At 35.7% G+C, this 22774-nt stretch overlaps 1 protein-coding gene across 1 annotated transcript in view; it reads right to left on the bottom strand.

Moving 5' to 3' along the window:
• Window positions 1–22774, bottom strand: part of TLL1 (tolloid like 1) — a 125561-nt gene that overhangs the window by 66843 nt on the left and 35944 nt on the right. The window contains 1 exon segment of the mRNA XM_005415561.3: window positions 1798–1908. Within this exon segment, the coding sequence (XP_005415618.3) occupies window positions 1798–1908 (111 nt within the window).

The raw sequence follows: 22774 nt of genomic DNA on the forward strand, positions 1-22774 counted from the left end.
AATACTAATGAGCTAGTTGGCATTTTGCTCTTTTGGAATTAGGGGAGACGAGGGCACAATTCCTAGTTTACACATCAAGAATGTTGTAAATTTAGAAAAATAAATTACATATGTGAAGTGTAAAATTGACTACTCTAATGCTCTTTTTGGAAAGATCAAGAATGATGAGGGTTCACTGAGAGCAGTTATGAAGTCATTAACTTAGGAGAGTTTCTTCTCCAAAGTTTAGTTCCACTGATCATCACAATTGCATCAACTCTTGTTGTGCAATAAAAGTAGAAAAAACTGATATGCATTAGCAATACTTAACAGGGTGATTGAATACCCTGAATAGGATACCATCCACAAGAAAACATAATGTGCATGTCACAAAACACCTAAAAAAGGAAAAACTAAGTATGAGAAAATTAAATATAATTTTTAAAATGCTTAGAAATGTGTATTTTTTTGTGGAAATTAAAAAATAATAACAACTTTGCAGTTCAAAAGTAGAAAAGAAAAAAAGAAGCAGGAGTCAGCAAGCCAAAGGAATCACTTGACTGGATCCATTTTAAGGGGAAATGACTGATGTTGTTCTACATTTTTTCAACAAAACTAGGGCCTGAGCTATCTTCAAAGGCAATTAAAACTATTTGTTTGGAGGAGAGGAGAGCAGAGAGACCACTAATTCTATTAACATTTTAAGATCTAGTCCAGATCTAGATGTGATCAAAAGTTTTCCTGTTTTGGAAAAACAAGTAGAGGTAAAAGGAGATAAAGTATATTTTCAAGTTGTCATAAAATACTCTAATCACAGTATCTACCTAGAATGAATAAAAATATTTTAAATATATCAATATTGAAAGCTTAAATTCAAAATTGCTTCTTTGGTCTGAATTTTTTTCTACATATCAGAATAAGTTATGGTAGCTCAGTTCAGGCATACATAAAACATGCTTAACAGAAAACAAATTTCAGTAATAAATTTTTACATTTTCTAATAACATTTTTTCCAGACTTTTTCTCAGTAAGTTGGCTTTTTTTGTATCATAACCTAAAAGTTTACAAATTCTCAGTTATCAATTTACTAATCACAGCGTGAAAGCATAAATATTTTTAGACATTAAACAGACATCCATTTAGGCATGGATTATGTTTTCTCTCTTGCAAACAGACATTTACACATTAAAAAAAATCTCTTTATCTATCTGTCTGAATACCCAGCTGCCTCTGTTAATCAGATTGCAGCTTCTGGTGCTAATGCATTGTATGCTAACAATAGCATAGAAACATCATTAAAATGTCAAATAAATAGTTGGTTTTTTAGACAAGGCATGTCTAGCAAGGATGATGAACACATTCTAGTGTTTCCTCTAGTCTGGGTACAGAACTGGATGAAACAGTAAAAAAAAGGAAAAGGAGAGGTTGCAAAGCCAGGCTTCCAATTTTGCCTCCAGGATACCACATATGTTCTCCATAGTGTGTTTGGGCTCTGCTATCAGGAACTTTCAGTGATGAAATCAAAGCTTTGTACAATTTCCTTTCCCACATGACCACCTGCAGAGTAGACTCTAATCTTCCTACCAGTTTCTGCTCCTCAATTCAACAAGACATTTTTAAACAGAAATGCTGGAATAAAATTAAATATTTTGCTTCTCTTTTTCCTAATGTGAATCTATAGCTTTTGTTTTATAACTTTTCTAAGCATAAACTAAAGTTATCCAAGACATTATACTGACTTTCCACATTTAAAACACAAATTGTCTTCAGAATTAACTAACAGGAAAAATAAATGAAAACAAGTTAGAAATAGCATACCTGTGTCATGGCCAAGTCTTTCGTTGGAGTGCTGCGTAAGGTCAATCGTCCTGTCAATTTGAAAGATTTTTAAGTCTTCATCATCTAAGGCAATATCTCCCCAAAAGACAGCTTTAAATAAAAAAGAGCTCAATTTAATTAAAGAATTATTTGGACAATAAAGCCAATCTGAAGAATATAATGCCATGTTTACAACCTTTGGGAAATTATATGACAAACATATATTTACATCACATATATTCCTTACTGATCTACATTTTTATGTGGAGAAAATAAGAAAGCTATCTAGTAAAAGACTAGTAACTTATTCCAAAAATCTTACTCTATTTGGTTTCTTTGTACATTACCTAAATGCAGTAGCTTAAATCTAGAGTCATTCTATTAATAATTTTTAGCAACTAGTTTTCTCCATGTAAATACAACAAAGCATAAAAGACTCTGAGATGTGAATATTTGAACTATGAAGCAAAATATATACATTTCTGAGAAAACAGAACCTTTACATTTCCTAACATCTTTCTAAAAATAGTAATTATTGAAGGAGTTTTTATTATGTTTCAGTTGATTTCTATATTACATTATGTTCTGCTCAGATCATTAAATCTATCTGTTTTCTGTTAAACTGAGAAAAGAAAAATCCTTTATTTTTTATTTTCCTCTCAGTTTATTTGTATGCTTTCCTTTTGTAGGTAATCTCACAATTAGGATGCTTTCAAATTCTTTACTTTTCAAAGCTCCAATCTCTTTTTAACCTCCCTTTGGCCTTTTTGGTGGATTTCTTCTTCTCTCTTTGCTTTTTCTTTCAGGTTTTTTCTTTTCCACTTCTTCATAGGTAACTCATCTTCCCTAAGCTGCCTCTACAACTCTGTGGATCATGATACAATCCCACTTCCAGGAATTCGGGATCTATAACCTCAAACTTTCATCTCCACTTATTTTTGCCGAGATTTTATCCTGAGATCTCCCTGACAATTTAAACTTAACATTAAAGCTGAACTTAACAGCCATATTCTCAATTGCTGGGAATGAAGTCAACAGGGCATATACCAATTAACAGGAGCTGAAAGTAGTTGTTTATCATCTTTATCCGAATTCCTCCTTTTCCAGTTTCCTCAGAATCACAAAACCCCTGGATTCAATCTTGGTTTCATCTTCAACTCCTTTCCTTCTTTCCCCCATCAAGGGTAACATCAGTAATTGCTTGGTTGTTTGTTACACAGCTCTACAGCAAACTTTCTTCACTTCTACCCCAATAAACCCTAGTCCAAAGTCCAGCTGTTACCAAATCAACCTCTCTAGTCTTCCTCCATCCACACTGATCCTAAACATTCAGTTAAATGTATTCTTCTCTGGTTTTTATATCACACTTTAAAGACCACTCATCAGACAATATTTTCATCACAGTAGTTTCATTTGCTACAAAAGTTACCAATTTCTCAGAATATGATGCTCACATTTATCAGTGCTGAATTAAACCCACTTGAAAAAATAGTTTTTACTTAAGCAAAAAGACAGGTATTTTAAATAAGTCCAAGATATTGTATTTCCTCCTCCAGCTTACATGATTTTTCCTGAACAAAAGGCAACTATGAGAAATTATGTTCACTGACTTGACCTTGCCTTGTAAAATACCAGAAAACATCCCCAGACCATCTTCACAGTGCTAATAATCAAATTATCAGTGAAATTAAAAATGAAATTTCTCAATTCAAAACAAAACCAACACTTTATGATTCCTCCAAATATTTATAATTATAACACATAATTTTTTACACAAGATAATGGTTCTTAGAAACCACAAGCACTTGAGACAATTACTGAAATTGTTCAGTCTAGCACATTGTGAAACACTATCCTTCCAAGGGTCCCTGTTCTCATGCTGACGTTGGACACTGGGGACATCATTCCTCTAGCTAACCTGTTCTCACCAGTGATGGTTTTATCATCACATCCATCAAGACACAAAGCCAGTGACAGCTCAAGATGTTTGTGTCTCTTTTCCCTTAAGCTCCTTGGAAAAAAAAAAATCTCAAATTATCAGAGTTCTGAACAGTGAAGGAAGAATGTCAGTAGTCTCCATCTGCTTGAGCTAAATATTATTTACTTTTATAAACATCTTCGGGAGTTTTCTCTTGAATGCCATTCATAATGGGGACCTCTGTATAAGCACATGGACAGATTGCAAACTTGAACAATCAGAACAAAGTTGTAAAAGGAAGAAACTATTAACATTTCTGTCTATAGAGACACAGTGTGCCTCAGCAGAAGTCATACAGACTGCCCTCACCAAACTCAATGAATTGCTAAAGCTTAGTAGCAAGGCCACTTTTCTTTCCTGGTGATATTGAGAGTTAACAAAAGGAAGATTCCAAATTAACAAAGGATGATGCAAAAGATAGCCTGCTGACAAAAATGCATTAGCAGAAATCACTTTGGTTTCTGTGTGTAATACTGATGCATAAATAGGAAAACCCAAGGCAAATCAAACTTCCTACGAACAATAAAGTAGAAAAAGGAAAACATTTGCCCTAGTCCTGGTGATGCATCTTTATCACTTTTAGCACTTCACTGTGGTAACATTCACTTGAAGATGAAAATTCAAATAGAAATACTAATTCGTGTGAATTTGTCTGACATAAAAGTATCGAATTTGTGTGTACATTTGTAAAATATACCTCAGTGCTCAGGCAGTGTGGAGTAACTTTGTTGCCTTAGAAAGGAAAAGAAAGCTATTTTTGTTAAACATCTGGTGCATTAGCTAGTTTTTGATTAGCAACCAAGGACCAGGTTGAGTTTACCAATAATATAACCACAGTAATACAATAGTATGTGCTGATACAAGTGTCACATAACCATAAACAAGTAAAGTTTGTGACCAATAGCAGCCACATCTCTGACATACTAAAGAAATATGAGTAACCACCTACCATCAGAAATAGGTACGGTTATTTGATTCAAATACAGTGGAAAGTTTGGAACTTTCTTCAGGCCGCCAACTCATTTTACTCAAGGCAATTCTGTTTTGCAGAAGGCAATAAACATGCCAAAACACAGCAACCTTGATAAAATTATCTCATTTGACTTTAGCAACAATATAATAAGTGTCACTTTATTTCTACTGAACTAAACCTCTGATCTTCTGAATTAATTTAACTTTGCCTAGCAAAAGAAACAACAGTTAACTGGATGTTCTTTAATTTCAATGCAGTCCAAGCAATCAGCTACTGAGACAAAAAGAGAGGTGATAACTGTTTTTTTAAAATTTCACCTTTTTTTTCCAATTAAAGGTTTGCACTGAATATTAATTCTGTCCTTCAAAGCCTAAATCACAACCCTGACAGAATTATCAAAAAAGTTTAAAAATTATCACCCTTAACTATTAAAAGTATTCTTTAATTTTTGGGAATGCCAGTTTAAGTGTCAAAATACTTGTAACAAGAGAAGACCATAGTTTTATCTCCTGCCTTAAAGCTTTTATGGCCTGAAACCATCTGAAGAAGTCACTTGGTATACTTCATCATGTCACAAACCAATATTAATGTTACAGAAAGCAAGCAGAGGATTGTTTGGGTATGCAAGGCATGATGTTAAAGGCTTTGCTAAGAGCATGTTAGGATTAAGAGCTTTAGTAGCTCCCTCTAAGGAACTTCTGACAGACTTGATCAGTTCAGCTGTTCACTCATTTTTCACATATATTTAATTAATATGTTTCATCTGGGAAATTAACAAGAATCTGATAATCAATTGAATAGGCAAGGAAACAAAACTGAAACAAATGGATAGAAAAACTTTTAAAGTGATCCAAATAGATCTTAATGTACCTCTACTTATTTAAGGCTGTCATATGATCTCTTTTCCTACCTATTTTTTCAGTGATCACAAAAACTTGATATTACAGATATCAAGGCTTTTTTGTTTATTCTGAAAATGCAAGACTGCCAATGAACTTACGAAATCTTTTGAAAACCTGAGACAATATTAATTTCCGAGAAAAAATATTTCAAATACATTTTATTATCTAAAGGTTCATAAGAAAAAAGAAAATTGACCTTTTTGTCCAGTACTTGATAAAGACCATATCACACCAGAGTTCATGCCAAGTAGTTTATATTTTCTATTTTCATATATTTTATATGGCCCCAACATGATGTACTTAAACAAATGCAACAGAGAAAATACATGCAGCTGTTTCTGAAAGATGGACAAAACCTGGCTATGCAGTAAAGACATGTTTTTCTGTAACAGTGGAGAAGGATTTTTGTGGAGCTGTTAAAATAGAGAAGACACTTAACCAGCAGATACAGTTCTGCTTTCACACAACTCAAAAGCTCTCAGTTAAACAGCACTTTCTAAAGGGTCTTATAAAGACAAAACACTGCCACAAAAGCAGACAAGTCTGCAACCTGTAGCAAATTAGTTCACCAGCACAAAACAGACAGGAAAATAAGTAAGTTGTATAATTTTCAAAAAAGAGTATTGAACTATATTATGTTTATAGATGTGTACACATGGTATGAGTCAATGATCATACACAGTGACAATAAAAACATCTTTCACAACTTTCAAGATGTCTGGGAGAAAGAAATTATTTGCTAAATACCATAGGGCTGCAATATGTAGTAGGATGGCTTATTCTAGGATTTGAAATATCAATTACATGTAAGTCTGCAGAATATAGACAGGAGTATGTTCTCATAATTGCAATAACAGAATTATCTATTTTAAGCTTCATCACAATTCCTCCTACCGTTTTGCTTTTTAAAACTCAAATCATAAGCAGACATTTTTTAATAAAATATATTTCTGCTAGCATTCATACCAGTATTAGTAACAACATAAAATGGAAGCAAGTTGAGATTGCTGGTTTTTGTCTCTGCAGGAGAGCCAAAGAAAACCAACTTGACCTTGGGGTAAGTCGGGAGCACTCAGCTAGCCCTCAGAGACCACCACCACCCACAAACCATTCCCAGATCCTGATTTGGTCTGATGGCTCCTCAGGCTAGAAACATGTTCAACTGAGACCTTCCCAAACTGAGACGTAAACTGAGATGTAAACTGTGATCTTGTCCTGTCAGTAGACAGAATTTTGACAGGGGGATTACTCCTATACTGAGAAGATATCAATGAAAGGATTAAGGCAATACTAGAAGAAGAAATTTCAAAAGCAAAGCCTCAAATTTTGCTATGCTACTGGGAGGGCAAAGCACCAAGTTTGTGTTTCATCCCCATCATCCCCATTGCAGAAGCTGCCAAGAATGGACAACAATAAATATATTAAATAAATAGAAAACTGCAAGGCATAACAAGGAAATCTGAAGAGCTCCTTTAACATCCTTAAAGGTGATATGCCCAACACAAAGCAAAGCCTGCCCAGTAATTGATGCAGTAAGAGGTGCCGGAATGTGTGCTGGACAGCTTCAGGGCAGATATTCATTTAAATCCACATGCACAGCAGTTCTAATTAGCAGACTCTTCTATAGCTGAGTCACTGAGCACTTCCCTGTAACAACACAGCTATGAGCACTATGTTCTATCTTGGTGAGTCACTCTATTCCATACAATCCGTTCACAACTTACATAACTGCCTCTAAATCTGAACAGAAAATGGAATGATTAAAGCTAAGTAAGTAAAGACAATTTTACCTCATTGCAGGGACAGCAACATACACTACTGGTAGCTAACCTTATTCTGTATTGCCATTGTCTTCAAATTATTTCAGTATTTCCAAGATTTTCAGGTGCAATACACTTTTTTTTAGAAATTATCAAACTGAGAAAAAGACAGGACAAATAACAGCAAAAGATCTTGTGTACAACCATGAGCATAAAGCTGCACACCATACTCCGAACTCTTCCTATCATTGTTCATTACAAGTGCTACCTTCAGCTGCAACTGTGCAATAAATTTCCACATTGCCATATAGAGCCCACAAAACTTTCAAACGAAAACTAATTTAATCAAGTGTTAAATAATTACCCAAATCAATCAGCCCTTTTATTGACAAAAGTATATCAGAGAAGGGAAGTTAAGTGAAACTTTAACAGCATAAAATAGAAGACCAAGGTAGCCTATTTTCAAAGACACAAACAAAATTAGCTATTTCATGATTTTCAGCCTGCAGCATTTCCAAATCTGCACAACTCTAAGCAATTGTCATGGAAATAACAGACATATACTGAAGAAACTTATATACTTGGAAAGTTCACATAGGTACACCTGAAAAGGGATGTAATACCTCTGACAGGCTGCTTCCATGTTTCCACAGAAATTATATAAAATAGTAAGTTCATCAACACTCATACCAATTCTATTTTTCAAACTCACAATCAGAAAATAATTTTCCCTAAGCAATGTATCATTTTCCACTTCTACTGGAAAACAAAATAATGATGACTGAATACTTTAAATCTCCAGACTGTACACCAGTTGGAAATTCATTCCTCCATACTTTTGAATGTGGCATCCCTTGACAACAGCTCATATGGACACACAAAGCTATCCAGAAATCAGCTAGCTTGTATGTGGTAGTGATGTGGCCTTAGAAGAACAAATTGTAATGCAATTTACTAGAAACTTTTATGGCACTATTTCCATGTTGACAGCACTACCTGCAACTCACCAACATCATCCACCCTTAGAGATCTTCCCAGCATGCCCCACACACAACACTTTTGGCTTCCTTCCTTCCTTTAACCATGTGTTCACATTTATAGGTAAGATGTTGGCAAAGCAACATCCCTGTTGGGATATTCAGGTACAATATACTTTTCTTAGAAATTATTAAAACAAGACAGGGCAAATAAACAGCATACAACAGGGAACTAACTCCCTATTGCTGCTCCCAAGTTACACTTGTGGAGCCCCATCTGAGGTATGTAGCATTTCACTACAGCCATTCCACAAGTGACTACCAAACTGACCCAACTGGGACAGAAAAATAACCAGGTAGGACCCAGGTGGTATGGAGATTCTCAGTTCAGTCGAAGAGAATTCTCCCAGGCTTCAGGCCTGGGAAACTTAGAGAGGAAGAATGAAAACAATTATTATCTCTCTTTCTGTTCATGTTGTTTATAGATATGTACCTTCAGAGTGTGTTATTCATAGTTCACCAATAGTGTGAAAGGTTTTTACTTTGAGACCAATCAGGTTTCACCTTAATAATCCTGGTTATAAAATAATGCTACCTCTTAATAAAACCTCTTTTTTTCACCTTCTGAACCATGGAGTCATTTCATCTGTCCCTGACTCAACAGTGTCAGATTGGGGACACAAAAACAGCTGTAGAGCCAAAGGTAGAAGAGAAATAACTGCTGGAAAGCCATCCACCATCCTGCAGAGTCAACTTGTTCCAGACAGCCCCTCCAGGAGCACGACAGTCACATCACAGGGCAGGTGGGCCACGGGGTGCGTGGCACGCAGCACTGGGGCATGTCCTGATTTTTCAAAGCAGGAAACACCTCTGATATAAAGCAATACTCATGAGGAAAATGGAATAACTGTGACACCCTTTATCCGAGTAGAACCTTCACTTACCAAAAGAGACACTTGTAGAGCTTGATCTTTTTGAAAGGAGACACTAATTTGTTAAATATGTGTCTTCATGGCACAGATAAATCTCAATTTACAGATATCCATTTACTCTGAGCTAATTCGAGTTTGTATTTAGTTCTTAATTTTAAAATAGTGATTTTTTCAAATCCATTTTCCTTCTGCTTTCTTTTTTAGTGACAATTTTCATATTTCTTTTACATTAGTAAAATAAAAATAAAAACTTCAAAAAAGTAAGGACAATTCTGACAGAAGTTGCAATCTTAGGTAAAAGGACAAGCTTTACTCCTAAACTTACTGCAGTGTGTTTTGAGGACAGGCTCTTCAAGATTGCAACAGCTATTCTGTGAAATGTTTTGTTCCTGGTTAAGCTGCTCAACCTGGCAAGCTTCCTGACTTTCAGTAACTATTTTCTTTTTTTGTGTGAGATCATCATCAACACCACATGTGCTTTGTAGCTGGTAAAATTGGTTCCTCATATAATGGGTTAACCACTGAACTGAAGGCAGAGGACACTGCTCAGCAAACAGTAAAGGTGCCTGCACACTGCTGGCAAAACAAGCAGGTACACAGAGAACTTTCTTCACCACCCATAACTGCCTCTGGCCAGATATTGGCAAAACAAAGCTACAGAGAAATCACCTCAAGGAGACCCACTTATCCATCCTACTATTAATATGTCTTAGTGTAATTCTCTACTATTTCAAGATTTTAGTATGCAGAAACAGTTAGAAGCTTAAGAAAAAATAAATTGAAACATGAGGCTTTCTTCAGAGCAGTTATTAACCACTGTGAAAGGAAAGCCATAGCAAGTAACCAGTGACTCCTGGGAAGATCCATGAGTGCCAAAAATATAGGGCAATCACAGATAATGTTTGTTACCACAGCAAAGGCTGAACTACTTTATGTGAAACCACATGCAAGAAAACCATCATTTCCTGGCCCTGTTACTCCTTCTGCCACTGAACAGCAGAGTGAAGAAAACAATTCTCCATCTTCCTGGGAAAGTTGCTCATCATCCCTAGCAGAAACCATTGCAGCAATATTAGCTGAACTTCAATTTAGTGATAACTGAGTGTGACTTCTGGCAAAGGAAAAGAAGCTGACAGGTCATGAGGGTTTTTTTGCTGTTCCCAGACACCTGCAAGTGCTGACTTCTTCTGCTATAGCTAGCTTTATTAAGGAGGCTAGAAAAATACACCAGGGGCAAATTCAGACCTATATTATCACAACAGTCATAACTGCCCCAGATAGCCCTGTGTGACCACTATGATGCTATAATATTCACCTTCATTTTACTTTGAAACTCCATTACCTTGGATAGCCCTAGGGTCAAGATCTACAAAATTAATTATATGGCTATGCTTTCTTACAATAGAAAAAAAAGACTCCATGAGACAAAATTATTACTCTTAAAGTGAAATCTTTTCAAAATATTGAAAAATCAAAAACATTTAAGACTGGAAAGAAAAAACTCCAATTTCTTCTGAAATTAGGAACAGATTTTGATTATTTCATTTACTCAGAGAAGAGGGAAATGGATAACTTCAGAAATAAGCCACATATAGATGAATGGAGAAAAATCCTTGTTGGAAAGAAAGCTGTCAGTCTGAGTGTGCCACCTACATGAAACAGCTGTTAGGGCTGAGACAGACACAGCAGCTGCACAAGGCCTCCCCAAAGATGCAAGACTTAGACATTTGCATTCAAACACCAAGAAAACAGAATATCAGCGCCAAACCAAGTGAATTACAAGCTAACAGATAATGCATGGCACAAGTCAAAAGATTAGTTTAAGTACCAAAAAGATAGAGGTAAAATCTTTTATATGCTTTTCCAACCTGAAGACTTTAGAAAAGAAAAAAGGTAACTTCCAAACCATTCCATGGAATTGAGGCATTATTGAATTGTAGTGATTTCAGATAATAAAATCCCTTTCAAAGATGAAGAACAAAATTAATAAAACATTTATACATTAATAGACTACTGCTGGTATGGGGCAAATCAGATTTGATCTCAACTTCAATTTAACATCCCAGCATTTCAGTGACAGTAATCACAAAATTAAGTAAGAAAATTATTGTTTCTGATAAGATGAAGGATTAAATTTATATACACTACAGGAGAGTAGTGGTTTCCTGGTCATACACCTTTGTAAGCATATTTCCCTTGTGCTTTCTTCTTCCACAACACCCAGGCAAAGTCAGATGTGAATGGTTCCCCCTGAAGGAATCCTGGTACAAGGACAGCACAATCATGGCCAAAGCCAGCAGAGCACAAACACTGCACAGCAACCCTGAGTGGGAAGCAGCAGCAGCAATCTGGGGAGAGGAAACATAATTTAAAAAATTTTATAAAGGAATAACTACTTAGATAAGCTATCTGGCTCTGGCAATACCAGTCTTCAAGAAATTCCACAACCATAACATCTCTCCTCCAGTGTTACAGGTTGTTACTATGGAGTAGAAAGGGATAAGGAACTCAGTACTTAGGGAGAGAACTCCTCTAGTAATTTTGTTCTGCTACAACAATAAGAAGCCACAGTAAAACTTTCTTTACAACTTGGCATTAGAACATGAGAAACATGTCACAATAACGTTACAATAAAGCAGCAATATGTGTGGAAACCCTCCCCTTCTGTACCTTCTCCTCATCTATGGGAAATGAAAAAATGTTTATTTTCTCACAGACATAAAATCCCAAGTAGGCTAAAGTAGTACCTTGAAAACAGAAAATCCTGAATAATCATTCAATGCAACCAAAGATTTATACAGAAAGCCAAATAGCACAGAAAGGAAAGCGCATATCTGAGGGATTATCTGGCATTCAGGATCAAGGTTGTCATCATACCACATGAAATAAATATTGTTCCATTTGCATCATCTTATATTTAAACATGAAGAATTATTAAACTGTATATAAATAAACCCCTATTATAGGTTTCAGAAATGATTTTCATTATCAGCTGCAGCTTCCTGTTTCCATCATTTTTGTCATGAACCTCACTTAAGTCATTCCATCTCATATTTTAGCACATCATTCTGTGACTTGGCTCTGTGAAAAAGACAAGGAAAGAGACTAAATAGCTGTTAATGCTGCTTTTTTTGGCAGTGATCCAGTGCTTAATACAGTCAGTTCTGGGTATTGGACCAAGGCAATTTTACATTTCTGTCTTCGTATTCAGTAGTTGTCTCCTACCACATTTTTTTCTTACCAGAGTACAAATTTTAGTCAATAAAGCTAAAAAGTTGAAGCCTGATTCCTTAACTCTGTCATCCAATTAATGTAATCATTTAAAATAGAAATGATGAGTCTCATGCATCACAACTGTTTTCCTTGCTTGCCTCTGAATACTGTTTCCTCCCTCTCCCTCCCCCCTTTGTAATTTAAGTGGTTGGGTTTTATTTTCCCATGGAGACTCTGTACAGCTGCTGATTATTTTTTGGACACAGCAAGTAAAAGAGAAAGTGAAAAATTATCCTCAGAGTTAGTGCAGTGACAGTAAATGAAAAGTGGAAAAGTATTGATGTTGTCCAATGCCTAATACCAAGTTTTTAAGTAGAATTTAATATTTGATACATCTGATTCTTACATAGCTTACTATTCTGAGCAATTTTAGCCATGAGAATACTTGAGACAGAACTTATTCCATCATTGTAATATTTTGTCTCTTGATGGAAACAATGAAACCTCATTTAATCCTTGCATTTATTTGTTTGCTCTTGAAAAGCACTATCCAGCAAAACTGCTAAAAGCTGTTTAAAATCCTTGTTTCTAACCAGTAAAGAATATTAGCTTTCTACAAGTACTCTGCTGCAAGCCAGCAGAATCCCCACCCCGCTCTGAAGAGAATTATGGCACTGAGTCCACACTTACTCATTTCCTAGTTTTTGGCATGGTGGTAATTCAAGTGTCATCCACAGAACTTAAGCGGGGGAGGCAGGGGAGAGGACAATAAAAAAATACACAACTCCAGCTTTCTCCTGTGCCTATAATTTCTTTGCAAGACTGTATTTATCCCCAGACTTGTGAGGCTGCAACCACTATTGCCACCCCCACGCTGCCACAAATTGATTAGGTTAAATTGTGCAAATTTGCAGTGGGATTTTCATAAGGACTTACAGTTTCCTACTTGTTTGCAGCTGATTATCAGGCTGATGCATCACAAGCAAAATAAAATCAATCCTCTGGTGAGAAACACCTGAGTTCCATGAATCTAAATACAGACCATTCTGTGGTGTAAAATGGTAGCTATGTGAAGGTTCAAGAATTTTACAAATCTTAAAAGAAAGCAAACAGTTATACCTTGGTTAGGCTTTCTATTTCCATAAAGTCAGCTCATGCTGATCCTCATTTTATAGGGCATTTTAGCTTGCACGTCAAACTGAAACACCAAAGGGCCAATTCAAATAACAGATCTCAACTTGTTCTCCATGTCAATTACGCTTCTCTTCTTGCCTTCATTAAGCAACTGCAGCTCCTCATGCACTGCTCACCACCAGATTTCTTGTGCTCCTTTCTAATAGCAGCCCATATGTTAGCAGGAACAGCGTACCAGGGTCCATTTGCCATCCCACTCACAGACACTGCTTCTCCCCTCTCAGCTACAACAGCCTTAATTGCAGCTGCTGTTTGCACGAATACAGAGCAGACAGATACTAAGTATTTCATTTTTTTAAATGGATTTGTTTCTTAATTAATAAAGATGGTACTGCCTGAATTATTCTTAGAGTATTTTCAGATGTCTTTCAGTACAATTCAGCAGCTGAAACATAGTACATGAGCCAAACATGATGTTTCTAGCCAGCTCACCCTGGGCTAGCATGGTCTGCTGGCTATGAGGGCTGTGTCTTTTGACAGCAACACAGTGGTGACCTTAAATAACCTCTTAATATATCTCTGGAAATAGGAATTACACAAGATGCTGAAAATACTAAGCTTCTTTCAAGCTCAGAGAAAATACAAATATTTAATATAGCTAACATTCAGAGCAAATATGCCAAATTAAATATTAACCTTTTCAGAGGACTGCTGTTTAGCCTATGGCACTAATGATCTAATATTTCAAATTTCCTTGACTATTAACATTTTACAAATGGAGAACTGTAGTAGGTTCCTTAACTCCTAGGTGGTCTTCTTTCTTTATTCTTTTATGCTTTCAAAGAAAACAGTTCAGAAATAAACATGAATATGTAGAAAACCAAGGAAAAGCACTTGACCAAGTAAAGAGCAGTCAGAAAACATGCTACTGTATCCCTTACCCCTTAAGCAGACCATATATATTATTACTGTGTTTAAAAACCATTTTCATTTAACTCTTGAACATGGTGCTGGAGACAAATCCAATATTATCAAAAAGCATACTCCTGTAAATATTTGAGAGACTTGTGTTCCACATGTGGGAGGAAAAAAAAGCCAGGCATACAAAACATGCTTTCTTCTACCCACTATCTCTTCTCATATGAATTCCGCTCTATAAATTGTAATCCTCCACGTTTCTCACGTACAAACTGTGTCAGTACACACACTTGTTGTGTTTCCCCAAGTTAATACAAGAGTAACTGAAATAGAGTTCCTTATAAAAAACGAAACAGAAAGATATGCTGAGCCAGTGCTCTAAAGCAGAGCTCTTCAAGGCATTGGTCTTTGAATATGAGAGTGCTCAAATAATACAGTGTATTTTGGGACAAATAAGATTTCAGGTGAACGATCCTGGGTCACTCCCTATGTTTGGAAACAAATGTTTTAATTTTCTGTTCACAACAAAAATATGCACAGACTGTCATTTTATAAAAACTGATCTGTTTGAAGCTCTTTTAGGAAGACAAGAGTTCAGATTGTGGATTGGTAGCATGAATACTGCTTCATTTATTAGAGAGCTGTACTGTCACAGCCCTCCTGTGAAAATCATCAGTTATTCAGTTACTAGATATTCCCAAAAACTCAGATCCCAAAAAGAAAAAAAATTATCATAACATGCCTATTACTGGTATAAATACATTCATGTGGACAAGTCATCCAAATGGCATATAAAAACTTATCTATAAAGGTGCCATCTAGAAGCACCTTCACTACTGTGAAAATGAGTGACGTGATTTATAAATTATTCTTGCACTTGTTCTTAAAGTACATTTCCTTCTATACCTGAACAGGAAAAAAAGAACCATATTTAAAGATAGTCAGCTTTTTAGTACAATCAGTAGAAACACATCACCAGAATCTTTTAGAAATATCATGTTCGTTTTCAACTGAAGGACTGACAGATTAATCTTAGAACGAACAAATACCAAAAAAATATATAAGGCAGAAAGGGGATAGACAGAAAATCGTCATGTAATCTACAAGACATAATGTTGAAAAAAAAAGCAAAAAGAAAAATCCTTTACTACAGGAGTTAATTGGTTTTTTTTTATGGCAGACATAAGTAAGAAATGTAGCTTTTAACTTTGATGAATGTGTTAGAAAATCCTGAATGCGCAAGGGACACTTCAGAGAGCAGTAAATGACCTAACACAAAGGTTGAGAACAGAAGACATCTTCATGTGCTAAAATGACTTCGTTTGTTTTCATAAAACATGGGAGGAACATCTGTCAGGACAGGAAAGCATTCTGGAACAACTTAAGGCATCAGAGCTGAAATTGGCAGGAGGGATTTGGGCATTGGATTTTTTTTCTGAATGCTTCACACCTCTGTGACCTAGAGAAAGTGAGCTAGAACCTTAGAGCTCAAGACTGCATAGAAAGGATTGCAAGGTCCCTATAAATCTTGAGAAAATATAGTAAATTAAAGATCTATTGAGTATGGATTTTAGGAGATTAAAAGGAAAACTTAGAAAATGTGTACCACTGCTACTCCGCCTGCAATACTTCAGCCCATTTGGAAGAAAACACCAAAAAGCTTCTGAGTTACCAAAACCAATACTTCTATCCCGAGTCTAATGCCTGAGTTACTTGATTGATCCCACCTATTTTTATCAATCTGTGATATCTCAAGAGGTATTTATTGGATTGGCACCGAAATAAGTTATCTTGATAAAATGAGACAAACACCTCAAGGAAATAATGCACTCTGCTAACTCCACAGAGATCCTTCAGTACTAACAAAAAACCTGAAAGGCAATATGCACAGCCATTGCTGGTTCCCCAGCCTGTGCTGAACAAAGAGCAGTGCTACCTACTGCTGAGCTGATGGTGACAACCAGCCTGTCCCCCACCTGGCAGGTGCTGCACAGCATCTCTCTCTCCTGAAGCACTGCACTGGTGCTCTTTAAAGAGCACACACAGCCCCCAGTCTCAGCAAAGCTTCATGTGCCACCACAAAAACATCATCTGCCTGACTATTGTCACTAGATCAACAAATATGGTATTTTCAATTTGGAATCTAATGTTAGCTCCAGCATGGGAGGATGAAAATAACCTTTCTTTCTAATGATTGCACTGTTTTCCATTTTTCTCATTCTCTGTGTTTCAAAAACAGAATTAAAATCAAAGTCACTATTTTTTGTTAGTCTGTCTTGTTGGAATTTTCTTTTATTTAAATTGCAAAACAAACAATGAAATTATAAAACACAATAACCTAGCTCATGAACTATATACCTTTAATTTTCTTTTCCATGTCACTTTCAGTTTCTGTGTATAATAGTCCAAAATAAAAGTTCAACCATATATTCAATCAAAATTTTCATGGAACACCCAGAAGTTCGCTGTTTTAACAACACAGTACTTATCAATACAATAAAAAGATTTCACTTTGAAGTTCTGTTAACAGTCATATGTAGCTGGTTGAGCTACTAAATTCAGATCCCTGTTGGCGCACCAATTTTATTGCATGAAGCTTCCCATAACTTATCAAGAACCGCTTTGAAAACAGTATATTTCTTTCATTGTTCCTACTGAAAACTTTTCCTGGGAGTCTTTCAATTTAAAGCTGACCTTTCTTACTTGGCTTTAGACCTATCTTTTGAAAAATAGGTCAGCACTACCACTCAATTTTCATAAACCAATACCACAAATACAAATGTAGAGACCATTCCTACTATAAGAGTTTAAAATACATCAAGCCAGAGAGTAAAATTTTGTGACAGTATCACTGGAATTCCTACCATGAAATAAAATTCTGTATAAGCATTTAACTGATAACTAATAATAATAATAATAATGGATTGAAGTCTTACTGTACAGCAAGATACAGATAGCTTAAAATTACTAGCAAAGTAATGAAGATAAGTAGACTTTTAGAGAAAGGCATGATGCCAGCTGGAGTCAAGTTATCAGAAAAACTTTGCTCTCGAAGATAAAAATAATTACTCTAATACTTCTAAATCTCTAGCTTAATAAAAGAGAGAGAGAGGAACTAACTTTGTCTTTAATTTGGTAGCTATATTACACTTTTATGTCAGAAACTAAATGTTTCTTCCATACACAGCTGAAGTTATCTTCATATTACAACCATTAGTTAGAATAATTCATATTAAATTGATTAAAATGGCCTTTTGACAAAAGAAGGCACAATTAAGTACAAAGAATTATCATTCATCTGCATCTATTTTCTTGCAAGTCATCTCTTTGCTTAAAGCTAACCAACTATTTTTTAACTAGAAAAATATAGAGAAACATTTAGGAAAAAAATCAGCATTTAGCATCGGGCTACATTAACTGTATACAATGGAGAGACAAGTCCTAAATGCAGAGTGACCTGAACTTCTTGCTAAACTGAAACCACAACTGTCCAGACCAAGAGTTCACAGCTAACTCGGGGGCATTTTAGAAAACTCATGCATTCAGAACAGGGGAACACAGGTGCATGTACCTGTGAAGAATGTAGATCACATTACAGGAAGCAGATGTATCCTAGAAAACAAACTCCCAAAAAGGATTGTGAGTTTGCATGACACACAGCCTAAAAATCAACAGTTTGGTTCAAGAGCAGCCAAGAAGCAGAACATGCCTTGACTGACAACTGAGAGGCCACATTATCACTGTTCATACCTCTGTCCACCTCATCAGAGAAGTATTAGGCACATGGATCAAACAGAACCTGCCTGGTATCTTATCAAATTGGCAAGCAATGGAAAACAACAAGGGAGAGAGCTGGGAAAAAGGCCAGGGTTCACTGGGGATGCAGCTGGACAGAAACAAGAGAAATTGCTAATGACCCACTTACCAATGCAACATGGAATTAGCAGAATGGTGAATAACCAGGCAAACATGATTTTCAGGGCAATATTGTGGCCCCAGAAGTGCAAGCAGACAAATGGTACAAAAGAACAGTAGATATTTCACCTGGCAAACAAACTTAGTAGGCCGTTGGCAGAACAGCTAGTTCAGCTTTCATGCATGCTCTCTCAACAGAATACTGACAGGCTGGAACAGGTTCATATGGGATTCAGGCAAATGATTTTTCAAGGTACAACAAGAGACCTGAGGAAGCCACTATATATAAAATGTAACAGAAAAAATGTTAAATTATTTTATCACCATTCAAATAGTAAAGAGAAGAAGCTTATTCACTGTGTGACTTCTCTTAGCTCCACTGACAAATGGCAAAGAAAACAGAAATTGGTAACAAGGCAGATCAAACTGGACATAAGACATTGTTATGGAATAAGGCATGCTGGAGCTGGGAAGGCATTTACAGTGTAGCAATGATCATTAGCTTTATTAATCATCATTCCACTAATTTTTATCTGTAGCTCATCAAGAATGCAACTATATTCCACACTCCAGAAAAAAGTGAGTTGCAAATATACCCTTTGCCACCTTAAGATAATAGAAAGCAAGGAACTGAACAGAATTGTAGTAGGCAGTCAAAAGTATAAATGCTTGATGTGATGATTACAATAAGTGAATTACCAATTCAAAATACTCATTTTATGGTTACTGAACTCCAATCCCTGAGTATAAAGGTAAGAGAAACAACTGTCATTGCTCTACAGATCCCACAGCAGAGTAAAACCTCCCCTTGGAGGCAGGACAAAAAGACACACTAGCTGGAAAAGAGACAATGAGAAAACAAAATCACTCTTATATGAATTTATCAGAAGTAGCAGCCAACAAAAGTTAAGTAGTTTCTTAAACAAAGAAAATAACATTATCAAGTTCTGGAATGGCAAATTATGTAAAACATATCTGGCATGGTCAATCAAAATAACAGAGAGCTCTAATAGGCTTCATCTCTGAAGATCATGTAGAACTTCATCTCTTTCAGAGGATAAATTTCACACTTTTTTTTTTTATATTAAGGTCAAATATACACTTTCCAGCGCTTTCAGAAAACCTGCTCTTTACTGTCCATTCCTTATAAGTAAACTTCTTGTTGTAGAACATTTTGATGTTTAACAAATGTAGAAAATGCATCCTAGCAGTCACAAAAGGCAGTTTTCATATGATGCTTTAATTGACACACACAAACTGACAGAGCATTTTCCTTCTCACTGCTTAGTGAGAGGTCAGTACAAACAGATTAACAAGACAGCCTATGTTTCATGGGTCTGGCTTCTTTTGGCTGTCCTTGATGCCTGATGTTTTGCAGAAGAACTTCACCCAAAAACTTTTTAGGGTATTTGTGGCAAGCAGATAGTGAGTAAGCATTCTACAGCTGACAACAAAAGCTGTTGCCACCAAGATGTGGCTGTGCCACTTCACACCACATTTGATACTAGCTGGAGTAATTTTGTATGTTATGGTCAGCATGCTTCCCACCACTTTCTACCATGGATCTACAAAATACCTTAAAAAACCTGTATAAATTCTGAATTGAAGAGACAGGACAAATTCTTAACATCTGGTTTGAGTTGGTTCAGACGCCTTGACAGAAACATACATTATTTTTCTGAATGGCATAGGAAATGACAGTAAAGATTCACAGTAATCTCTTGATCCTTGAGTTTAAGGTAATCACAAGAAAACCACACATAACAAGATCTGACTTGTGGTAAAGTTATCTGAAAAGTAAAAAATCTCTTGGCTATACATGATGGACAGATAAATGAACAGTTTTGATCTCGTGTTTTTCCTATCATCCTATTTGATCTAACAAAGTCATCTGTCAGTGAAGCAAAAGCAGCTTTCAGGAGTGGAATCTTTGGTATTTTCCACTGGGGCAGAACTAAACTTCTGAGGCAATTCTGTATTATGATAATCAATGAGGTGAAATTTAACATGGAGCACTGTACAAACGATATTAGCAACGCACCACTGAAGAAGGTATTTACTGAAATTGCAACTCCCAGAAGCACCCTCATCTTCAGCAGAGAAATACTAAAGCAAAGCAAAAATCTCATGTCTTCACTTGGCAGGAAAAAGAGAAAGACTGAGCCTTTGGTCTGGAGAAGGCAGCTTAGGTTTAGAGGGAAAAAAGAAAAGAAAATCCTTAACAGAAATTTGTGTCACCATAAAAAAATTAGACAAAAGAAAAATTGTTGAACAAGTTTCAAAACATAACAAATACTTAGGGATAGTAGCTACCGGAGAGAAATGCTTGATTTCCTACCAGTAAATATCAGCTAGAGTACACTAGTGCGCAGCTATGTACACATCTTTTCCAACATTGCATCCTACACTCCTTCTTCTGTAACAGCCAAAAGCACACTGTTATCACACATAGGTATGCTGTGCTATTGAATATTATGATTTTGACATTCTTCAGAATAATGTAAAGGCAGTTTGCTTTCACAATAAGATGTTTTAGGAGTTTTGTTGGATTGGGTTTTTCCCCCCTCTGAGTACATGGAATTTCTTCCCTGTTATGGAAATATTTTGAAAATTATCTTTTACTTGGTTTGAGACAAAATAACATTTTTTTCTAATCTTACATAATATCTTCTGTGTGGATGTATAGCAAGATCTTACTTGCAGTAAAATGTCCTAAAAAGCAAAACCTCTTGGAGATTTATAGTGAAGTATTATTCAAAAGTACCAAGGAGTTGGCTTGATGGTGTACTTTACAGTATAGTTTCAATCTGTCAGCAGATCAGATACATAAAAGTAGCATATCCTGCAACCAGTTAAATGGTAACAAATTTTTAGCATTTCATATACTGACTTCTGTTGTGTTTCTATTATTTCTGTCCTCTCTTTAATTCCAGGGAAAGATTATATCTGAAAAATAAATGCCTGCAGCTAAAATATGAAAATTAAATTTAGATACATGTTATGCAAATAAAGAAAAAAGACTAGTCCACACTAATTATGCTTTAAGGTATCAGAATAATTTTTTTAAATTTTCTACATTTGGACTTTTTTTATGGGTCTTTTCCCATTTTTCCACTCACCAGACAGGGTACAACCATCAAGAGAAACAACTGTTATTTTTTTACCTCTTCCCTACAGAAGTCTTTTCAGCAGCACCTATGGCTAGAATAAACTTAATTTTTCTCCCCTACCCACTTGCATATTTCTGCACACAATTTCAATAAAACTAACTCCTAGTAGGAAGCATGAATGAAGAAGAGTGTGTGACATTTACAGCTAAGTGGCAGGATGCAGACTACCAGGAAAAGATAACTAAAGTCCATGGTGAGCACTTAAACGTAAGCCAGTTTGGCAGAACCTGACGCTGTGCTGCAGTCGGGAAACTAGATAACAAAAGGTTGGCAATGTGCATTCTGCTCTTTAATAGAAAAGATAGTATCAGATGAGCTGACAGCCAAATATTCACATCATGTCTTTCCTCACAATAACATGGACAGGAATACCTGGCAATACTAAAATTTAATGGTATTTTGTTTGGAAGAAAAATTAATCTGAACTGTATGCTCAGATGACCTTTCATTTAGATAAAATTGAATTTAAAAACTACTCTTTCTGAAAAGAAAGCGATAGTGTAACTCATTAAGACAATTTTCTGCAAAGTTGATAAGTATCTAGCCATTGTTATACATTTCACCACTCTAACATGTAAGATTATCTCACTAGTAAAAGTCAGAGTTTTCTGCCAAAAGACCTTAATTAATGAATTCAAGAAACAGATATAACACTAAGGCTGTTTTGCAAATACAGCAGTCTTCATGGTAATGTTTAGTTTTCCTTGTACCTAAACTTCATTGAGGGTGCACATCTGAAACAAACCCTTTGGAGGAGCTGAAACTCTTCCATCTCTCCCATGATATTTCACATTAATTAATCCCTTAAAAGAAAGGTAAAATAAAGTACGGCACTGTGCTTGCTGTTTTGGGGCCTTGTATTATGATACACTTTGATTAGGGGGAAAAAACCTCTACAGCAAAAGAATCTAAATTTAGACATTACAGATATACAGACCTTTTAATTCTTTTCTATTCTATCTCATAATATTTTCTATTATTTTTGAAAACAAAATCATTTGCAACATCAAGGATTGTGTCATAATATGCTTCTATTATGTACAGTTACAAAACAGGTAAAAATTGTTTTAAAGTAATTTCCTAGCTTTTGCTTTAAAAAGGGAAA

This window comes from Geospiza fortis, unplaced genomic scaffold (assembly GCF_000277835.1).
Source record: "Geospiza fortis unplaced genomic scaffold, GeoFor_1.0 scaffold40, whole genome shotgun sequence".
Taxonomy (NCBI): domain Eukaryota; kingdom Metazoa; phylum Chordata; class Aves; order Passeriformes; family Thraupidae; genus Geospiza; species Geospiza fortis.